The following is a 22,020-nucleotide window of genomic DNA, read 5'->3' as shown; positions in this document are numbered from 1 at the left end:
TAAATATAAGGCTTTGGGGAACCAAGGGACGAGGGTGCAATGGTGATAATGTCCTGGGGCTAGTAATCCTGAGGCCCATCTGGTTCACTAAATCAATCTGCCATCCTTACCTGGTTTGGTCTACATGTGATTCCAGACACAGCAAGGCCTTCTGAAATGATATGGCAAGCCAGTCGGTTCAAAGGCAATTAGGGATGGGCATCAAATGCTGGCCTTGCCAGCAACACCCACATTCCATGAAAGAATAAATAAAACAGAAGCCATTTGTATGTCAACAAAGATAGGAGTAGAGTGAAATTTGAGCAGAACTTGATGCATGGTAGAATCTGGGCAACCAAATTTTACATGAGCTGCAGTTTGCAGTGTGTGCAGGATGTGAGGTTTACTGGCCGAATATTGTGGAGTTTGGAGTTGATAAATGCGCGGTGATAAGGATTTCAGTGGCAGATGGGCAGAGGCATGGGAAAAGGCAGGTGATGTTTTCAAACCGGCAGTAGGTAGTCTTTGTGGTAAGAGTGGTAGGAAGTACAATTGGGGTTCAGTCGTACACTGGGGTTCAGAAGCCTGGTCCAGTCTGAAAAGATAACAGGGAGGAGGGCTGAATTGATGTTAATGGCTGTGACCAAGGACCATGGCCTTGATTTTGCACATAGCTGCAAAACAATGATGCTCACTGCTGACCTTAAAGAAATTTGCCCGCTGGATCTAGCAATGTTTGGTGTTACTTTCACCTTCCACCTTCCCAACATCATTTTCAATCTGGCACCAAGTCATGGAATCTCTGGGTGCCTGACAATATGGAGGGTATGTTTCCAATCATGTTGAAGCATTCTCTCAGCAAAATAAATGATTGCGACGTATGCACGAGGTTAAGGTGGAAGCTGAAATATCAAACTTAAAAAATGAAAAAGCTTGGAATCCTCTTCATGATGGAAAATTTTGACAGCGCATAAATATAAAATTTGTTTTGTAGGATCAGAGTGGGCAGCACAGTAGCACAGTGATTAGCACTGTTGCTTCATAGCTCCAGGGTCCCAGGTTCGATTCCTGGCCTGGGTCACTGTTTGTGCAGAGTCGGCACGTTCTCCCCATGTATGCCTCCTCCGGGTGCTCCTGTTTCCTCCCACAAGTCCAAAGTGTGCAGTTTAGGTGGCCATGTTAAATTGCCCCTTAGTGTCCAAACGTTAGGTGAGGCTCCTGGGTTTACTGGGATAGGGTGGAGGTGTGGGCTTAAGTAAGATGTTCTTTCCAAGGGCTGGTGCAGACTCGATGGGCTGAATGGCCTCCTTTTGCATTGTAAATTCTATGATCAGAGAGGTTCATTGCAGCAGTAATGTAGTGCACACTCACTACAACAAACAACTTGTACTTTTGTACAACCTTAAAATAATAAAATGCCAAAGTTGCTTTACAGAAGTGTTCCAAAACAAGACACCGGGCCAGGCCACATTTAAGGTATATTCGGTCGAAAGCTTGGTCAAAGAGGTAGGTTTTTAAGGAATTTCGTACATGAGGAGAGAGAAATGGGAGAGGTGTAGGGTTGGAATTCCAGAGCTAAGGGCCCAGGCAGCTGATGGAACAGCCACCCAAAGATGGAGTGATTAAAATTGGGATGCTCAAGAGATGAGAACTTGAAGAGCACAGATATTGGAGGGTTCTGGGGCTGAAGGAGATTACAGGGGATTACAAGGAAGGGGCGAGGCCATGGAGGGATTTGGAAATAAGGATGGGTATTTTAAAATCAAGTTGTTGCTTAACTGAGATTCACTATAGGTTAGTGAGCAGAAAGATGATAGAGAAAAGGGACTTGCTGCGATTTAAAGCACGGGCAGCAGAGTTTTGGATGACTGCAAGTTTACAGATGGTGGAATTTGGGAGAACAGCCATGAAGGCACTGGAATAATCCAGTCTGAAGTTAACAAAGGCATGGCTGAGGGTCCAGCAGAAGAGCTGAGACAGGAGTGAAGTTGGGCTTTGTTACAGAAATATGGGGTTCAGTGATAGCACAAGTATTAGATCAAAACCTCCAAATACCATGTGTTTGGGGTGTCCCCCTGTGCAACTGGTAGGGGTGGAGTGGAACATAGGGTGTCCTTGTATGCAGATGATCTTTTGTTATATGTGAGAGACCTGGTGCCCACCATGGGAAACATAGTGAGGATACTAAAGAGCTGTGAGGATATTGAAGAGCTTTGGATCCTTTTCTGGATGCAAATTAAATCTGGAGAAGAGCGAGTATTTTCCGGTCAGCAACCTGGGGAATGAAGCCAATCTGGGGGGGACGTCCCTTTCGCTTGGCCAGGCCCAGCTTCTGGTATCTTGAGATTGGGCCCGAATTCTTAGTGAATTCGGGGGTTTCTTGGGGTATAAGTTGAACCTGGGCAAGAGTGAGGTGTTTGTGGTACATCCGGGGGATCAAGAGGAGGGGATTGGTAGGCTCCCACTGAAGCAGGCAGGGAAGAGCTTCAGGTACCTAGGGGTCCAGGTGGCAGGGGGCTGGGGGGCCCTGCACAAGCTCAACCTCACAAGGTTGGTGGAACAGATGGAGGAGGAGTTTAAGAGGTGGGATATGTTACCGCTGTCACTGGCGGGGAGGGTGCAGTCCGTTAAGATGACGGTGCTCCCGAGGTTTTTGTTCCTATTCCAGTGCCTTCCCATCCTTATCCCGAAGGCCTTTTTTAGGAGGGTCAACAGGAGTATCACGGGATTTGTGTGGGCGCATGGGACTCCGAGGGTGAGAAGAGTGTTCCTGGAACGAGGCAGGGATGGGGGGGGGGGGGGGGGGCTGGCGTTGCCCAACCTCTGTGGGTACTATTGGGCTGCCAACGCAGCGATGGTGCGTAAGTGGGTAATGGACGAGGAAGGGGCAGCATGGAAGAGGATGGAGGCGGCGTCTTGTGTGGGCACGAGCCTGGAGGCGCTAGTAACGGCGCCGTTGCCACTCCCTCCAACGAGGTATACCACGAGCCCGGTGGTGGCGGCTACCCTCAAACTTTGGGGGCAATGGAGATGGCACAGGGGAGAAATGGGGGGCTTGATGGAGGCCCCGACACGGGGGAACCATCGGTTTGTCCCAGGGAGCATTGATGGCGGATTTCTGGGCTGGCACAGGGCAGGGGTTAGGAGGTTGAGGGACCTGTTTGTGGAGGGGAGGTTCGCAAACTTGGGGGAGTTAGAGGGGAAGTTTGGGTTCCCCCGGGGAACATATTTCGGTACATGCAGGTTAGGGCGTTTGCCAGGCGGCAGATGGAGGAGTTCTCCTTGTTGCCCCCACGTGGGGTACGGGACAGGATGCTCTCGGGGGTGTGGGTTGGAGGAGGGAGGATTTCGGACATATACCGGGTAATGCAGGAGGTAGACGAGGCCTCGGTGGAGGAACTGAAGGGTAAATGGGAAGAGGAGCTGGGTGAGGAGATTGAGGAGGGGACGTGGGCGGATGCCCTGGAGAGAGTGAATTCCTCCTCTTCCTGCGTGAGGCTTAGCCTCATACAGTTCAAGGTGCTGCATAGGGCCCACATGACTGGGTCGAGGATGAGTAGGTTTTTCGGGAGCGAGGACAGGTGTGCTAGGTGCTCAGGGAGCCCAGCGAACCATGCCCATATGTTTTGGGCGTGCCCAGCATTGGGGGAGTTTGGAAGGGGGTAGCAAGGACAGTGTTGAGGGTGGTGGGATCCAGGGTCGAGCCAGGCTGGGGATTCGCAATTTTTGGGGTTGCAGTGGAGCCGGGAGTGCAGGAGGCAATAGAGGCCGATGTTCTGGCCTTCGCGTCCCTAGTAGCCCGGCGGAGGATCTTGCTCCAATGGAAGGATGCGAGGCCCCAAGCGTGGAGGCCTGGATCATTGATATGGCGGGGTTCATTAAATTGGAGAGGGTGAAATTTGCACTGAGGGGATCAATACAAGGGTTTTTCAGGCGATGGCAGCCTTTCCTGGACTTCCTGGCGGGACGGTAGGGAAATAGACCGGCAGCAGCAGCAACCCGGGAGGGTTTGGATCGGGGGGAGGGAGAACTGTGTAAATGGGTCTGTGGGATGTGGCGGGTGCTATCTCTTTCCCTTTTGTTGTTTGGGTGCTCTCTTGGTTTTTTTTTCCTTCTGTTTGAAGTTGCTCTTGAAGTTGGGGGGGTATTGTTCTTGGGGTGTTACTGCGGTTGTTTGTTAATAGAGTTAAGATGTTTATATTTTGTAAAAATTTCAATAAAAATTATTTTTAAAAAAGGAGATTGGGTCCGACTCCGTAAGCTGAATTATACCAACCTGGTGAATAAGGCCAAATCTGACCTACAAAGGCGGGACATCCTTACTTTGTCTCTGGCGGAGTCAATTAAGATGAATATATTTGAAAAGAAATTCCCAATTATGGGACAATTTAGCGTGGCCAATCCATGTCCCCTGCACATCTTTGGGTTGTGGGGTGAGATCCATGCAAACACTGGGAGAATGTGCAAACTCCAGACGGACAGTGACTCGGGACTGGGATTGAATCCCGGTTCACAAGGACAGGTGTGAGCGCTGTTCGAGGGGGCCAGCTAACCACACGTCTTGGTCCTGTCCCAAATTGGTGGGTTTTTGGGTCTCCTTTTTCAACACCATGTTGGCGATTCTGAACATCAATTTGGAACTCTGTCCCTTGGTAGCCATATTTGGGGTATTGGACTCGCTGGAGCTGCAGATGGGAGCGGGGTCAGATGTTCTTGCATTCGCCTCACTGATTGCTTGGAGGCGGATCCTGCTGGGATGGTGGTTGGTAACTGCCCAGTGCCTCGGCTTGGCTTGGTGACTTAATTGAGTTTCTACATGTAGAGAAGGTCAAATACACTGGGCTCAATTAAACGGTTCTACTTCTACTGGAGATGGTGTTTAATTGGAAGATATTTCTGTTCATCCATTATAGGATGATGGATAAGAAATATGATAGTTTGGCAACTGTGCAGAAGTTTAAAGAGGTGGTGATGAGTTAGAGTTGGGTGTCATCAGTGTCTCCCTGAAAACTAATGCTGTGTCTTCCGATGATGTCACCGAGCGGCAACATGTGGATGAGAAATAAGAGGGGATCAGGATAGATCCTTGGGGAATTCTGGATGTAGGAGCAGGAAGAGATCATTGCTGGTGATTCTTTGGCTAAGATCAGATAGAATTGAATGGAACCAGGTGAGTGCAGTCCCACTAAATTGAATGGCAGTGGAGAGGTGTTGGGGGAGGGTGATGTGGTTAACTGTGTCAGAGAGTGCAGACTGGCCGAGAAAGATGAGGGAGAATAATTGACCTTTGCCAAAATAATATTGGCTAGCATTTAGAACTTTAGTAAGAGCTTTGGCAGGGGCAGAAATCTGATTGGAGGGATTCAAACATGGAGTTCTGGGAAAGGTGGGAATGATTTGGGCAGTGCCAACTCATTCAAGGACGTTGGAAAAGAAAAAGAGATTTGTGATTGGGCAGTAGATTGGAAGGATGGAGGCATAAAGGGCTGGCCCCCTTGAGGCGGCGAGTGTTGATGCGGCATTTACAAGGCATGCCTTTTTCAGATGTTTTTAAAGAGCGATATTGCACATAAAAGGAGAAGTTCTCATCAGTTTGGTTATTTCCCATTGATTACACGTGTTGGGAGGTGGAGAAACCTTGACAGTCCATCCTTTTGAAAAGCATGGAATCACTTACAGCAGCTTCTGGATTTCCTCATTTAACTGCATGTGCGAATTGCAGATATTACTGTCAGTACTACTGCAAATCTCAGGCCAACAGCTTTGATATTGATATTGTTCAGTTCAGGAAAATTGCAACTCACAAGACTGGGTGTTTCAAGCAATCTGACAACATGGAGGTAGAGGGCAGGTCAAGAGCGGGATGGAGCTATCTGCCATCAGCAGACAGGTGGAAGCTGACCACATGCCTGCAAATTATCTCACCAACTGATAATCCACGGGGGATTCTGGAGATTGCAATGCTGGGCAGGTAGAGTTGCCGTTGATGGAAGGGAGCTGGCTATGACTGCATAGATACGAGTGGAACAGTACAGAGGCAATCCAACAAAGCTGGACAGTGAAGGAGAGTGTTTACAGAGGCATGGTTGATCTTGTCTGTTACAGAGTGGTACAGAATGGTAATGGTTACTGCGCCCTGATCCCTGTCGCAGAGAATGTTACAGCTGTTTTGGCGATGCCCCCTTCCACACCAGTGCTTCTGCTGTGTCTTCCTTTTTTCTACCTGAGAATTCCCCTTCACTGTGGCTGACAAGAACCTCATCCCATGTCTGTCCCATTTGTCACGCTCTGCTCTCATCCCTTGCCTTCCCACCCTGAACCAACATCGGGCTCTTGCCCACCTGCACATTCAATGGATCATCATCTGCCCTTTCCAGCACGATGCCCTCACCAAATACACCTGTCCTTCCCTCTTAACTTTCCAAAGGGGTCTTTCCCTCCATGACACTGGTATTCCAACACACTTTGCATGAAAGCACAGGAGTTGCAACACCTGCTCTTTCACCTCCTTCCTTCCCAAACACTTACTCCAGGTGAAACAGCAATTTAATTATCCTTTCAATTCGGTATACTGTATTCATTACTCACAATCTGATTTCATCTACGTTGAGGAGATCAAACCTAGGTTGGCTGATTTGTTTTTCTAAGCAGCATTATTTAATCTGCAAGCTTTGACCCTGAGCTCTGGTTGTCTGTGATTTTTAGTGATTTTGTTGGTATCAATCCTCGATACCAATCTTTGTTTTCTTTACTTGACCCTTTGCCGTTCCGTTTTGCTTTCCACCATCATCCCTTTTGTCATTTACTCACTCCTGCCGCCACGCTTTCATGATCTTCCCTACCTTTCAGCCTCTCCGTCTTCCTTTTTTGCTGCCTCTGCAGTTGCTTCTGCAGGAGTTTAGAAGAATGAGAGGTGCTCTCATTGAAACATGTAAAATTCAAAGATGATTGATGGGCAAGATCCATAGAATCCCTACAGTGCATTTGGTTCATCGAGTCTGTATCGACCCTCCAAGAGAGCACTCTACCTAGACCTATTCTCCCACCCTATCCCTGTAACCCCATGCATTGACCATGGCTAATCCACCTTACCTGCACATCTTTGGACACTAAGGGGCAATTTAGCATGGCCGATCCACCCAGATGATGGGCGGATGTTCCCCCAAGCAGAAGAATCTTGAACTAGGGGTCACTGTCTCTGGATGACAGGTCAATACTGAGATGAAGATGGGGAGGCAGTGGCATAGAGGTATTGTGACTGGACTAATATCCAGCCACCCAGGGTATTGTTGTAGGGACCTGGGTTCAAATCCTGCCACAGCAAATTATGAAATTTAAATTCAGTAAAGCAGCTGGAATTAAAAGTCTAACGATGACCATAAAAGCATTGTTGATTGTCGTTAAAAACCCATCTGGTTCCCAAATATGCTTCAGTGTAGGAAATCTGCTGCCCTTACTTGGTCTGGCCTACATGTGACTCCAGACCCACAGCAATGTGGTTAACTCTTTAAAATGCCACTCAGTTTGAAGGCAGTTAGGGACTGGCAACAAATGAAATGAAAAAATGAATGAAATGAAAATCGCTTATTGTCACGAGTAGGCTTCAATGAAGTTACTGTGAAAAGCCCCTAGTCGCCACATTCCGGCGCCTGTCCGGGGAGGCTGGTACGGGAAATGCTGGTCTTGCCTGTGACGCCCACATCCCATGAAAGAATAAAGAAAAAATGAAGATAAATTTCGTCCACTTGAAAGGTAGTGAATCTTTGGGATTCTCTATCCAGTTGTCGAGTGCAAGTCATCAGAGATTGATTAAAAAGGTTGAATGATCTAATTTTGCTCATATTTCTTAAGTTCTTCTGAACTATCAAATCTGCACCATTCTGTAAGAAGGTCGTCTAGTTGAACTGTTAACTGTTTTCCACAGATGGCCTGACTCTGCTAAGTGTTTCCAATAGTTTAGTTTCTGTTACTTGTGAATTTGGCTGTGATCGTTTTGGTCCTGTGGCAGGATTGGGAAGCTGATTTGAAAGTTTCAAATAGGGAATTGCAGGACCAGCCATATAAATACTGTGGCAACAAGAGCAGATCAAAGACTGGGAATTCTGCAGCGAGTAACTCACCTCCTGGCTCCTCGAAGCCTGTCTGCCACCTACAAGGCACAATTGGGAATGTGATGGAATATTCTCTTCCCTTTCTGGATGAGTGCAGCTCCAATAACACCAAGAAGCTGAAGGACAAAGGCAGAAGATTCTTGGAAACACCTGCACCTGAAAGTTCTCCTTCAAGTCACTCTGCGTCCTGACTTGGCAATATATCGCCGTTCCTTAACTGAGTCTAAATCCTGGAACCCCCTTCCTAACAGCTTTGTGGGTGTTCCTCCAGCACATGAACTGCAGCAGTACCACCTTCTTGGGGGCAATGAGAAGTGGGCAATAAATACTGTCCTAACCATTGACACCTGCATCCCATGAGCAAATATGTTTTAAAAGGAAAGAGAGGTGCATGTTTTGGGAAGAAAGGGAAACTAAAGATGGGACAATCGTTTGTCAGTCAGTGTTTTGAGGACCGGATTGATGATGGTAGTTTTTAGAGCGAGGGCACCGTTCACGAGGAGAGTGGAAACGTTTACAGTGTCAGCACAGGCCTAGGAATGGAAATTGAGTCAAGGGATTGGAAGGTGCTGACTTTTGTAAGTTTATCATGGACAAGAGGATATGTGGAGTGGGGGGAGGGAGGGGTAGATGGCAGAGGAAGTAGAGACTTGGGTTAGGTTCGTGCAGCCTGGGCAGGGGAGAAGCGGTTGAATGGATGGTTTCCATCTTGTTCAAAAATACCTCCATGAACACTGTGCAGGGGCTGGTTTAGCTCACTGGGCTAAATCACTGGCTTTTAAAGGAGACCAAGCAGGCCAGCAGCACGGTTCGATTCCCGTACCAGCCTCCCCGGACAGGCGCCGGAATGTGGCGACTAGGGGCTTTTCACAGTAACTTCATTGAAGTCTACTCGTGTCGATAAGCGATTTTCATTTTCATTTCATTTCACTTGTTGGAGGTGAAGAGGTGACTCGGGAGAACAAATGAACAATCCAAATTGAAGTCATCAGTGGCGCGTCGTGGGTTGATAGTAACTTATGATAAAGAAGAATGATGTTGCCAAAATAATGTGAACTTGAAAATTGCTTTCTTGCTTTCAAAACAGAGGAATTGCAACTTCTTTTGTTGCTGATATATCGAGCATTGTGCATTGTTAAAATTAACAAAATTTGCACCATCTATAAAAGTAGTTGCAGTGTTTATACAGCTACCTCAGAGAGAGAGAGAGAGATTGTAGAAGGTTAGGTACAGCTGAGCCAGGATTTGCAGTTTGTGTCCACACTCTGCTCCGTTGCATCTTTTTAATGCAGGTTCTTCACACTGCTGAGTTCGGAAGCTCCTGTCCAGTTCCACAGCATGTGCAATTACCACTTGTTGCTCAATCCATAGCTGAAACATATTTGGTTTGGTGGTGGGGCGGGGGGGGGGGGGGGGGGGGGGGCAGGCACGGTAGCAAATGTTGAAATTAGTGGGTCGGAGCTTCAGTGTCTTGTGCCACAGGAACTAATATGTAAATTTTCTCTTGTGGGGCCCTCTGCATACTATTTTCCCAATGTCAACCCCAGCTTCATATGTAAACACTGAACAGAAGGGGGAAAAAGGGGGGAAGAATTTGCTTCATATCGCACTGGTGCCTCTCCTGGTGCTAAACTGTACACTGCCACCGAAAGAGCTGGGAATCCGTCTCCGCTTAATTCTTTTGGCTGATGAAGGTGCCAGTGAGAGGGGGCTTCATAGGAAGAAGATGAATGACAAAAACATTTCAAGAATTACAACTCATTGTAATGTTTTAAAGGATAAATTGCAGAAAATCATATTTCCGCCCCTTTAAGCTGGCAAATGAGGAAAAGAGTCTTAAATTGTTTGGGGTGTTAACATTGTTACGTACTTGATTCCTGCAACATTTGGATAATGTATTGGCACCGTGCCAAATGTTGATTTCAACTTTCACTAACATGAACAATAGCTTCTGGTAAGATTTTATTTCTTTAACTGGATTGCACTTAGACCAAGCAGTAATTAACGAGGCAATACCTTCACCGCTCTGCCATTAAGTCATTGAAACCAAAATTTGTTCACGTCGCTGAACTGCTCTGGTGAAGAAGGTGACCGACTCGATCTTCAGGCTGTACTAGGGCTAATTTTCACAGTGGCAGTAATATACTCACCTGACTTGGCCGTGCACTCCTCCTGAGTTGGAGAGTGGGAAATTGGGGCTCCTGTTCTTGGTTGCTTTCCAGTGATTGCTGCTGCTTATGGATACAGGAAGAGAATTGGATCAGGCCAGGCTATGAAACAATTCCAAAACACGGCCTCTGTTCATGACTGTACAGCATCTAGGTACTGGGTGTGGTCAGAACCCACATTACTATGTGGATGCCTTCACTGGGAGAGGACGAGTGGGGATGAACACTAGTAGGGCAAAAAGGCAGGAAGGCACCGTGTTAATCTTGGCACTCCTGTCTTTCCAATCTCTCATAACATTAAAATAGCACGTGCCGTCAATGTTTTAATTTAGTTCCACACGAAAAGGTGTTTAAATTGTGGAATATCTGCCCATTCATTACAAAGGACACTGATTGGAATATTAAAATAAGAAAACAAATTATAATGTAGAGCTACCCGTGGGGCAGCACGGTAGCATTGTGGATAGCACAATCGCTTCACAGCTGCAGGGTCCCAGGTTCGATTCCGGCTTGGGTCACTGTCTGTGCGGAGTCTGCACATCCTCCCCGTGTGTGCGTGGGTTTCCTCCCGGGTGCTCCGGTTTCCTCCCACAGTCCAAAGATGTGCAGGTTAGGTGGATTGGCCATGCTAAATTGCCCTTAGTGTCCAAAATTGCCCTTAGTGTTGGGTGGGGTTACTGGGTTATGGGGATAGGGTGGAGGTGTTGACCTTGGGTAGGATGCTCTTTCCAAGAGCCGGTGCAGAGTTGATGGGCCGAATGGCCTCCTTCTGCACTGTAAATCCAATGTAAGAAAAATACCCGTCAGTATTTGGAAAACTTACAAGTATGACTTTTGTGACCCCTTGGAGTATGTGTTTGAATATCCAGTCTTACACAAACAGCACTTGTTTGATTTTGATATTGCATAGTTGTGTGTGCCAAATGTTTCCTGGTTCATGCTGCTGAGAAGTGGTGAGCAGGGAGCCTGTAATTGGTTAGTGTGCATAGCTAGTGAGCTGGGCTCTGCATCACTCTTGCAACCATGCAATATTACTCCTGTGTCATGTATTTAATGTGTCATGTCTTGTTTTTGTTCAGGTGACTCCAATACCAATATTGAACCCCCTCAAACGGGTGGCGAGTTCCCTCATCGAAAGCGTGTGCATCAATATATGAGTACTCGAAGGATTCTCATTTGAAAGTGAGTTCACAAATAGTTTTGATTCGATTCAATGTCGAAACAAGAAGATGCACGAATAGTGCCTCAGTAATTTTCTGCTCTTGTAAAGTTTTAAAGTAACCTAAAATATGATATAAACAATTCAAAGTTTACAAACCTTCATGGCTTCATAGTTTTTGATTCAAAGCTGAGAGAAATAGATCAGATCTCATGTACACTGCTTAATATATGTTGATTTGGCTGATCTCAACAGGGGTCACAGTTGGTTGCTACACCTAGTCTCAACAGCCCAGGGTTAGTGAAAGAAAAGTTGCCCAGTGTTCCTCCACCTGATCAAGGTGACCAATGATATAAATATATGTGGATGAATGTCTGGTGAATGGTGAATGCAGGCTGACTCCAGTAGCCCCATGGTTGAATAATCTGCTGACATTCTCAGTTGAGCTTCCCTTTGAATGGATACCATAGGATGATTGTACTCGGGCAAGCATCCAGCTCTTTTGAAGGGGAGAAAATTGTTGAAGGAAAGAAAATGACTGCATCATGTCACAATACATTGTTCCCCATCTTGAATATATGAGTATGGTAATATCCAGGATAATAAAATGAAGCCACTGCCACCAAATCTAGTTTGAGGTTGTACGTCTTGACTATTTTTCAACAAACTCAGCCAAAATGTGAGTACTTCTATGTGATGTATCACGTTGAAATGAGGTGCATCTGCTTCCACTGGTACGTGGTTATAAGGCCCAAAATACTCCACTTACTATTTACAATATAGGAAATGGATAAATGAATAATTGGGATCCTGTTTGCTGTTGTGTGTGTATATTTATTAAATAAAAGTAGCTTATTTAAATTGTGCCTTTGTAGGCGGATTTCCAAAGTTAAGATTCTGGTCATGACTTAGGACCTGACTTTTCCTGCCACTGTAAAAGGCATGGTGACATGTAACAGTCAGATGTACCTAACTCGCCCAAAGCCATTTGCCCTGTCTTCCCTTGGTAAGAAAGCTGTTTACTTTATACCATTTTTGCTCCGTTAGAAGCACATACGCCCGTTTAATCAGCTGATTCTAGGTTCAAGCTCTATTCTACGGCGGACACTTTAGTGCAATACTGCAAGAGTGCTGAATTGCCATCTTTCAATTGAAATGTTAAACAGAAGCCGCTATACCTGTTTAGGTGGATGTAAACAATCTTTTTTTCAATCTTTAAAGGAGAACATGGAGTTCTGGTGTTATCACCAGCATCCCTTTTTACAACCAGTATCAGCAAAAAAGGGGGACTAAGTTAACTAGTCATGCATCTCACTTACAGTTTGGGGGACCTTGTGTGCAAATTGGGTGACCACAGTTTTCCTAGATAACAGTGATTGACATTCTTTGGGACTTGCTGAGGTTGTGATAAGTTTCTGTGCAAGTTCTTTCGTACTGTGGCTCCTTATTGAGTCAAGAAATTAGTGTTAAAATAAATCTAAATCTAGCCCAAAGCTAAAGACAAGTTTATTTCAGGATAGAGTATCTCTTGTAAGGCTGGTAGTCAGTGTCTGGCTGGAAAAGCTATCCATTTCCACTCTGTTCTCTGGAATTTAAAAATTCAGGACACGATTCTCCCAAAACGTTTTGAAGTTAATTTGTGGCAGGTTTTTCAGGGAGATTCCTGCCGGTGAGTCCCCCACCGCTATTCAATGACACGTAATCATGGTTTTGGGCCCTGGGGAGTTTCTCACTGGTTTATCCCACACGTAGAATTTTGTTTAGCACTGGAGAGCTGAATGCAGAGATCGGGCTGCCATTTTGAAAGGGTGCCACGAACTCTAAATGAGCTTGTGGGTCTCTCACATCCCCCACCCATGGGCAATGTCACCCCAAACACACATGGACCTTACCCCACACCCCCAAGTGAGGACACACTGCTATGGGGTCCCTGGGGGTCCCCCCCTATTCAGCCCCCCCCCCCCCCCAACCCCCTGACAGCACTTCCCTTCTAGGACCCCCACCCATCAACCCCCAACCTCCTAGAGGTCCCTACTGAGCTGCCCTACATTCTCCTACCTTTCAAACCCCCCCCCCCCCCTCCACTTGCATTTCATAGGCATGGTCCCCCTCACCCCCTGACCCCACCCTGGGCACCCTTGCACTGCCACCCTGGCCCCCGGCAGTGCTCATGCTGGCTTGGCAGTGCCAGGGTGCCAGCTGTGCAGTGCCAAGGTTCCAGGTGGAGGGCCAGGGAGTCGTCCTGCACTTACCCTGACCACTCCTCTGCACTTACCCTGACCACCCAGGGGTCTCTGATCGCCCGCGAGACCCCCCCCCCCGCCCGGGGTGCCGTTCCACCTGGTCCGAAAGTCTCGCGAGACTTTGGTAAATCCTGCGAGGCGTGGAGACTGTCGGGAGACTCGCTGGAGGCCTCTCTGCGAATTCTCTCGCTTGAGCGCAACGCGGCTGGAGAATCGCGCCCTCAGTTTCTTTATGCCAGCAACAAGAGATGATGAGAACTGGAAGGAGAAGTAAGGAAAAGATTTTAAATACTTTTCTAGTGCCAGAATCAGCAGAAATAACTTAATTTAGGCAGGAGAAATAGTACAAAATAGGGCAGAAAGAGGGAATGTAAAGGAAATAATGGAGAAAAGTAAGGATGAAAATCAACTAAATTAACGTGTTAAATTAGATTTTTAACTTCAATTTTGTTTCAAGTGTTTTTGTTCAGTAGTGCGAATGTTAAACCATTTTAATATTTTCTTGAAATGTTTCAAATTGAATTATGGTTCCTAAAGTAAAACTTTGCAAACCCCACGTACAGAAAGACTATCATCTCCCTGGATTAAGGTATAAATAGATTTTACAAACAACCCAAGTATCAGCTGCTGCACATGCTGAAACTGTCTGCTCATATACACGTCACTTTGTGCATATGCACGCACTCTCGTTACCGTTTGAGTTTTGTATCTTTTGAAACCGGCTCTTGTGGATGATGAAATAGTCTTTGACTATGAATCATCAGACAAAGCACGATGAGGTAGAGGGGTTGTAGCATGCACTTTTGATTTTAAATTCTCTCCCTCTGTGACTATCCAACTAGACTGTGATTTTAAAACCATTATAGTGAGAGCATGCACTCCAGTCTGGAGCAACAGCTGACAACTATACATACAAATGAAGCAAAAAGAATCCTCCGACCATGCCAAAAATAAAACTTTTAAAAAACTATTGATCAGTCAGCATTTATAACAGGAAAAAGCAGATTCATGTTTTGGGTACAGGTACAACCTATTTTTGAAACTGGCAGTTCTGGCAAAGTGAACTGAGAAAAATGAACCTTCCTTTCTTGTTGTCCATACTGCCTGACCTGCCCTGCAGTTCTAATATTTCTGTTTTAATTTTAATAAAGCATTCCATTCAGCTTCCATTCAGCTTCTACAGTGCTGTGATATTTTAAATGACATATCTCTCTTCTGGTTCCAAACCTGGCCCTTCCCCATTCCAGCTGAGCTGTCTTCACTTCATTGCAGTATTAATGTAGGCCAACATGTGACTAATAAAGATTATTATTTACGGCGCTGAGGACCCGGGTTCGATCCCGGCCCTAGGTCACTGTCCGTGTGGAGTTTATTGATCCCAGATCGGAAACATGGAATTGCCTGGTCTCTATTGCCTTCCCAAACAATTTCTTCCTCAGCTTTAGGCTGATCAGTGTGCAAAGTCACCATAAATTTCTGCTTGTTACTTGAACAGATCATATTTGCTTACTCCAGTGCCACAATCCCATGCCACATGCATCTAGCAATGTGAGTCATTCTTGGACTTGCAGGTGATCATATCAAAAGGCTGGGTGGGGAGTGGGATGTGTAGAAGGGAGGGCGGTGTCGAGATATTTGCATATTTCCCCTTACATGGTCTTGATGCTTCAGCTAGTGGCTGGTTTTCTTAACACGTTCTTGGGTAAACGATGCAAAAATCTTCAAGAGAAACATATCAATTTATTAGAAGCTGGCAGCATGATGGATCAAACAGCAATTGTTTCCAGACTTATTGGCTTCTTCTTAAACAGAGTTTTCAATTTCTGGTGTTTGTGAACAGCATCCTGCTTTCAAATGATTCTACCATGGCTCGAACATGTGGTATACTCTCAGCTAGATTTACTGGTCCTCAATCAGACATATGAAGCTGGTTCTGGTCTTGGCTGTCTGCCATAATGATCTCGTCCTCGGTTTTGGACTGTTCAGGGTGTAAATCTGAAGTCGGCAACCCTAAAGTGCTCCCTTCTTTGCCCATGCTTTTTCCTCTTAACTATTTAGACACTTTATTTTTCGGGACTAGAAGGTATTCCATATCAGTCAATCATCCAGTTACATCTTCCATTCGGCTGATCAATTACCAAGGGACAGGTACCCTATGCATTCCATTCCCCATCTACCACAGCTAATGTGGTCACCCTTCTGACTATCTCTTGTTAGGGCATTTTGTTAACCTTGCTCAGTTTGCTTAGATATGGAGCATGAGATCCCACCTTAAAACGGCAGAATGAATGGCTTGCAGAAAGACCTATGTCAGGATCATGTCCTGGATAGAGATATGCCCTGCTTCTTTGTCTGCTCTGGCAGACTGCTGCAGAATTTGTTTTTGATTAGAGAGTGAGAGAGAGCTATTCCTATAATATTCAATTATTTTCTAAGGTTAATAGGTGGCTATTTAAAATCAGTGGTCGGTGCCAGGGCTAGGGTGAAGAGGCGGTGTAACCCTAGAAATGGAATACAGTCCTGTTGGTTTTAGTGTTAACTGTATACCGCTCCTGTGGTCTGCTATTTAACGAACTTTTACTCCAGGCATCAGGTTCTTGCAGTTCAGTTTTGCATTTAAGAAAATGTTGCAGGGTATGGAAACTTAAAATACATTTAAAACAAAAAAGTTGCATTCACAGTGTCTTTTATCACTGTCGAAATAAAGAAAAAGCATAGAGCTGCATTTCACAATATTGGGACACCCCAAAACACTTTACAGCCAATGGAATACTTTTATAGTGTAGTCACTGCTCTAATGTCTCAACCAATTTGTGCACAACAAGATTCCACTGAACACCATGATAATAATGAGGTAATTTTTTTGTGATGATGTTGGTTGAGGGATTAAGTTTTGCCAGGATAATGGGAAAAAACTCCTTGCCTTTCATCGAATGAATTCATGGAATTTTATGTCCACCAGAGAGGGCAAATGTGGCCTCAGTCTAACATTTCATCCAAAATATACCTCCGACAGTCCAGTACTTCCTCACAATTGCATGAGAGTGTCAGCCGAGATAGATCAGTCAGAAGGTTTTGTGTTTGAGTGTATTATCACTGAGTGATGGCAGACAAATGACTTCAAACAAGTTATGTTTGAAATGCAATGATATGTCATCAAAGAATAGGAGCTGTACCTGAAGCCCAGAAAGGGAAGTACAATTTTAAAACTCATCACTAGCTCTACCTTGGTGAAATTATAACACTCGATTGAAACAGTTTACAAAGTTATGCATGTCTTTGGTTTCTCACATATCTATTTGTAACTTATTGATCGTTTCATAAGTATTTGCTATCATTACATTTCACTTTCTTTTCAGACCCTACACAGAATTTGTTGTCTATGCAGCAACCTCTCTCTACTGGACATGGAGCACCTCTGCAGAACAGCAGTACTGCTCCAGAACGTCACCAGCAAGTGCCCAATAAAGCAGCACTTGCACCCACAGCTGGACAGTACGACTTTACCTATTTCCAGAACAACTACCAGCCACCCGTCCACAACATCATCAGACCGTCTTTATGTCCTACATCATTGGGTACTCCTCAAGGATCTGGTCAGATGTACACTGCACTACCCCTGGGTCCTAACCTGATCACTGCCAGACCTCAGTTAGATCCTACGTTTGTAAGCACTCCTCCACAAGGTGGTTATGTTCCAAGTGGTGGACACTATCCAGGTCAAGTTTCCTACAATGTACCTTCTCAAAGTACTACTCAGGGTATTCCCCCCCATTCTTATCCTGGCTTCCCTTATCATCCTACTATGCCTGTTTTCAACACCCATTATAATGCTCCTTTAATCTCACAGACTGTTCATCCTGCTACCAGTCAGCCTTTAGTTGGTGTCTTAACCAGTCATGTGAAACCATTGCCAGAAGGTGTACAGAGACCCACCCAAGCATCTTTTCAATCTTATCCTGTTGGAAATACTGCTGCATCATGGCACCCCTTACCTGGAGCATCAATAACAGCATCAACCGGTCCTATTACCAAACCTACAGCCGCTGCTTCCTCTTCAAATAGCCAAACTAGTGCAGGTAGGGGATATTTTCAAGTTTTTCTTTCCAGGGACGGGAATGACAAATGCATGATGCGTTTTTGTTTTGACTATAAACAGCAGCCCTATGTGTAAACTGAATTTTTAACCTTTGCTGATGAATGAATCAAAAGACCCTAAAAGTTACAGGAATTCCTTTGCACTCCAAGCGTTTCCTAACAACATAAGAGTTTAAAACTGATGCGTGTACCATTTTTCAGACAATTTACATGTGTTTTTTAAAAGTTGTTCCCAGTAATTACTGTGGTACGGATTTATATCCTGTTAAACCAGAGCAACTTTGGACTAAGTTGTTTTTTTTTAAAAAAGCAAATTACTTTGCAAAATCGAGTACGATGCACTCCAGTATGAAATTAATGACAGGACTACCTTCTACTTTTTTTTTGCTGTGCCCTGCCACATCCAGCCCCTCTGATCCAGCCAACGCTACTTGGCACCTTTGTGTCTGGCATCCTAACCGGGAATGACACCCACCCAGCATCAAGGGAGACAAATAGCAGGAAACTACAGGCCAGTTACATTACAGTAACATCTGGAATTGGGAAAATACTGGAATCCATTATTAAGGAAGTAGTAGTAGGACATTTAGAAAATCATAATAGAGTCAGGCAGAGTTAACATAGTTTTATGAAAGGAAAATCATGTTTCACAATTATTAAAGATTTTTGATGATATAGCAAGCAGGGTGGAAAAAGTGAAACCAGTATATTTAATGTATTTGGATTTCCAAAAGGCATTCGATAAGGTGCAACGTAAAGGGATACTACACAAGATAAGAGCTTGTGGTGCTGAGAGTGATATATTAGCAAAGCTAGAGGATCGACTAATAGAAAACGGTGTTGAATTTTCTGGTTGCCAAGGTGCAACTAGTGAATTGCCATAGGGATTCAGTGCTGGGCCTCAACAATGTTAATGATTTGGATGAAGGGGCTGACTGTTTTGTCGTCACATTTGCTAAAGATATGACGATAGATAGAAAAGCAGAGTTGTGAGGAGGACACTGGGTCTGCAAAGTGATATAGATGGGCTATGTGAAAATAGATTACGTTACAATCTGGCTATTTGTAACGTGGGAAAATATGACTTTGTCCTCTTTGGCAGGAAGAGTAGAAAAGCAGAATATTATTTAAATGGAAAGAGACTGAGTAATGCTATGGTAAAAAGGGACTTGGCACAAAATGTTAGTATGCAGGTACAGCAAGTAATTGGGAAGGCAAATGGAATGTTGGCTTTTAATGAAAGGGGGATGGATTTTAAAAGTAGGGAAATCTTGGTACGACTTCACAGGTGAGACTGCACCAGCAGGGCTGATTTGGTTTTGGCCTCCTTATTTAAACAAAAGGATATACTTGTATTAGAAGCAGTTCAGAGAAAGTTGACCTGGGATGAAGGGTTGTGTAATGGGGGAAGGTTGGAGTTCTAAAGAATTGGAAGTGATCTTACAGAAACGGATAAGATTCTGAGGAGGCTTGACAGGATAGATGCTGAGAGGAATTTAAAACAAGGGGGCACATTTAAAAAAATAAAGAGTCTCCCATTTGATACAGTTGAGGGGGAACTTCTTCTCTGTTAATCTTTGGAATGCGCTTACCCAGTGAACCTTGGAGGCTGGGCGTGGAATAATTTGAAGGCTAAATTAGATGGATGTTTAATCTAGAAAGGAGTCGAGGGTTGAGGAGGGGCAGGCAGGAAAGTAGAGTTAAGGCCAGAAATCAAATCTGCCATGATCATTTTGAATGGCAGAGGATGTTCAGGAGGCCAAATAGTCTTCCATTATCAAGTGGCAAGCGTTATTGCTCCCTGACTTGACACCCTCCATTCTTTGTTTTCTTATCACCTGTTCCTACATTGTTTACAGCAATCTGGGAAGCGTGCATCTGAAATGGATAAGCACCAGAGGAGTTACTGTCTGATTAAACCAAAATAATTTAATATTTTTACTTTGACAACACAAAAGTTAGCTGGAGTTTGAGGGAGAAAAAAGCATGGAAGATTGGTGATCCAGTGTTTTTATTATGTAACTTCTGGAATTAATGTAAAATCATTAATTGTCGCAAATTAAATATTTTAATTATGGTAATGAACTGCTCTTATTTATAAATAATAGGACTAGAACTGTATGTGCGGATAGACTATTGGAATTAGATTGGTTGAGGAGAACCCGTGGACGTGCATCAGTTACATAAGAATAGGACTAGGTTAGATGTGAGCACGGCTTTCTTTTTGGAAAGGGTCTGGAAACTCTGGAACACGTTGTCAGCTCACGTGGTTATTGTTGGTCTGCAGCTGTTCAAAAATGATGTGGAGGATTTCCCAGCTGAGACTGATCTCACTGCGTCTTGATGTTCTGGGAGATGTTGGATGATATTCCTCATGCAGTCTTTAGTCTCCGAGACCTCATTTTCATCACCTCCTGAATTTTCCAGAATTGCCTGTCGCCCTTGAATGGGTTTAGTTTTTAAATTATTTTATTTGCCTTACAGGAGATTACATGGCTGCCGGTAGGTAGGGGTGGGGTGGAAGGGTCCTGATGCTTAATTACAATGAGACTAAGGAGCAGATTTGATCGACCGGCTGCTCTTTTATCATTTTTCTATTTTAAATTAGAATTAGAACAGTACAGCACAGAACAGGCCCTTCGGCCCTCGATGTTGTGCCGAGCAATGATCACCCTACTCAAGCCCACGTATCCACCCTATACCAGTAACCCAACAACCCCCCTTTAACCTTATTTTTTAGGACACTAAGGGCAATTTAGCCTGGCCAATCCACCTAACCCGCACATCTTTGGACTGTGGGAGGAAACCGGAGCACCCGGAGGAAACCCACGCACACATGGGGAGGATGTGCAGACTCCGCACAGACAGTGACCCAGCCGGGAATCGAACCTGGGACCCTGGAGCTGTGAAGCATTTATGCTAACTACCGTGCTGCCCCATTTAAATATGTTCGTACTTTACAGTAATTGAGAGCAATTAGTTGCACTGAGCAATGTGACAGGCTTGAATGACGGTATTAAAAAAAAAGCACTTTTTAGAGAACTTGCTCTGGCACTCTGCTCTGCTTCAGCAAGGCCGATGCAATTTGTTACTGCTCCCTCTCCCCAACCATCCCCATCCAATCCAAAAAAACCACCATTAATATTGAAATGAGCCTAATCCCGCAAAGGCTGAGAGTGTAGGGAGATGTGCAGTTGTGCCATATTAGAAGTTGAGGCCATTCTTTCTTGTTCCTGTGATCAGTGGCCTACAGGAATTTCTATTTGGATATTTATTATCATGTATTTAATGTGTACAGTCAAGTCATGCAAATTGTTTGCAGTCAAGCTCTGTTCTGCCTTTAGGTCCACCCCTTTCAATGCCGCATAATATCAACCAAAGTTACCTACCTGACAGAGCAAAAGTAATAACGTTTCCAGTTGTTGGAGCACCTCTTGCAAGACGACCCCCACCATTAGCTGATCCACCGGTATCGGCCTCTGCATCACCAGCACCTGCTTCAGAGGCACAGGAAGGTAAATACTGCTCTATTGTGAATTTTACTTCTCGTAAATCTCCCCACCCTTCTTCCCAAAACATGTTAAAGGTAATCAATTTATGCTTTCTTACAGTCCATAATTAAAAAATCTAATTTACTAGAATTCATTTATTTAAGGTGATCATTAGATCCAAGAGGCAGGCAGAGAGATGCCTGTGGATAGCTGATGCGATGGTGGCAATGTTGAACCACCTTCTTGAACTGCTACAGTCCATGTGGTTTAGGTATGCTTACAATGATGTCAGGAAGGAGTTCCAGGTTTTTGACCTAGTGAATGTGAAGGAATGGGGATGTAGTTCTAAGTCAGGATGTGTAGTAATCCACGGGAGGCAGGAGTTCCATCACCACACCAATATTTATTTACAATAATGATATTACAGGAGCAGCTACAAACAGTGCTGCTAGCAATCCAGTCAACTTAAGACTGCTTACACAGGTGATTATATGGGCCCCCTCAATGAGCTATCATTGAGGGAGCTCATACTCCAATTGGCTAACCAATAAAGCCAATTGGAGTTCATTACAGGATGGTTTGTGGCTTGGAGGGCAACTTGGAGGTAGTTTTCCCATGGATCTGCTGCCCTTGCTTTTTGAGGTGGTAGGGGTTGTGGGTTTGAAAGATGCTGTCGAAGAAGCCTTGATGGTTTGCTGTTGTCCAACTAAGAGAAAATCTGTAACACTCAGCTCCTCCATTCATCAGGAAACATCTGCAGCTGTCAACTTT

The 22,020-nt window shown here is 44.9% G+C and overlaps 1 protein-coding gene across 5 annotated transcripts in view; it reads left to right on the top strand.

The window, feature by feature from the left end:
- The window catches only part of LOC119963247 (protein transport protein Sec24B-like), a 135,255-nt gene that overhangs the window by 1,950 nt on the left and 111,285 nt on the right, over positions 1 to 22,020 (top strand). For all 5 annotated transcript variants that reach the window (XM_038792059.1, XM_038792058.1, XM_038792056.1 and 2 more), the window contains exons 2-4: positions 11,338 to 11,440; positions 17,020 to 17,739; positions 21,103 to 21,273. In XM_038792059.1, coding sequence (XP_038647987.1) covers positions 17,043 to 17,739; positions 21,103 to 21,273 — 868 coding nt within the window. In that variant the 5' untranslated portion in view covers positions 11,338 to 11,440; positions 17,020 to 17,042. The remainder of the gene's footprint in view (positions 1 to 11,337; positions 11,441 to 17,019; positions 17,740 to 21,102; positions 21,274 to 22,020) is intronic.

The sequence above is a fragment of the Scyliorhinus canicula genome, chromosome 3 (assembly GCF_902713615.1).
Source record: "Scyliorhinus canicula chromosome 3, sScyCan1.1, whole genome shotgun sequence".
Lineage (NCBI taxonomy): Eukaryota > Metazoa > Chordata > Chondrichthyes > Carcharhiniformes > Scyliorhinidae > Scyliorhinus > Scyliorhinus canicula.
The sequence above is the reverse complement of the archived record's forward strand: the minus strand, read 5'-3'. Positions and strand labels throughout refer to the sequence as shown.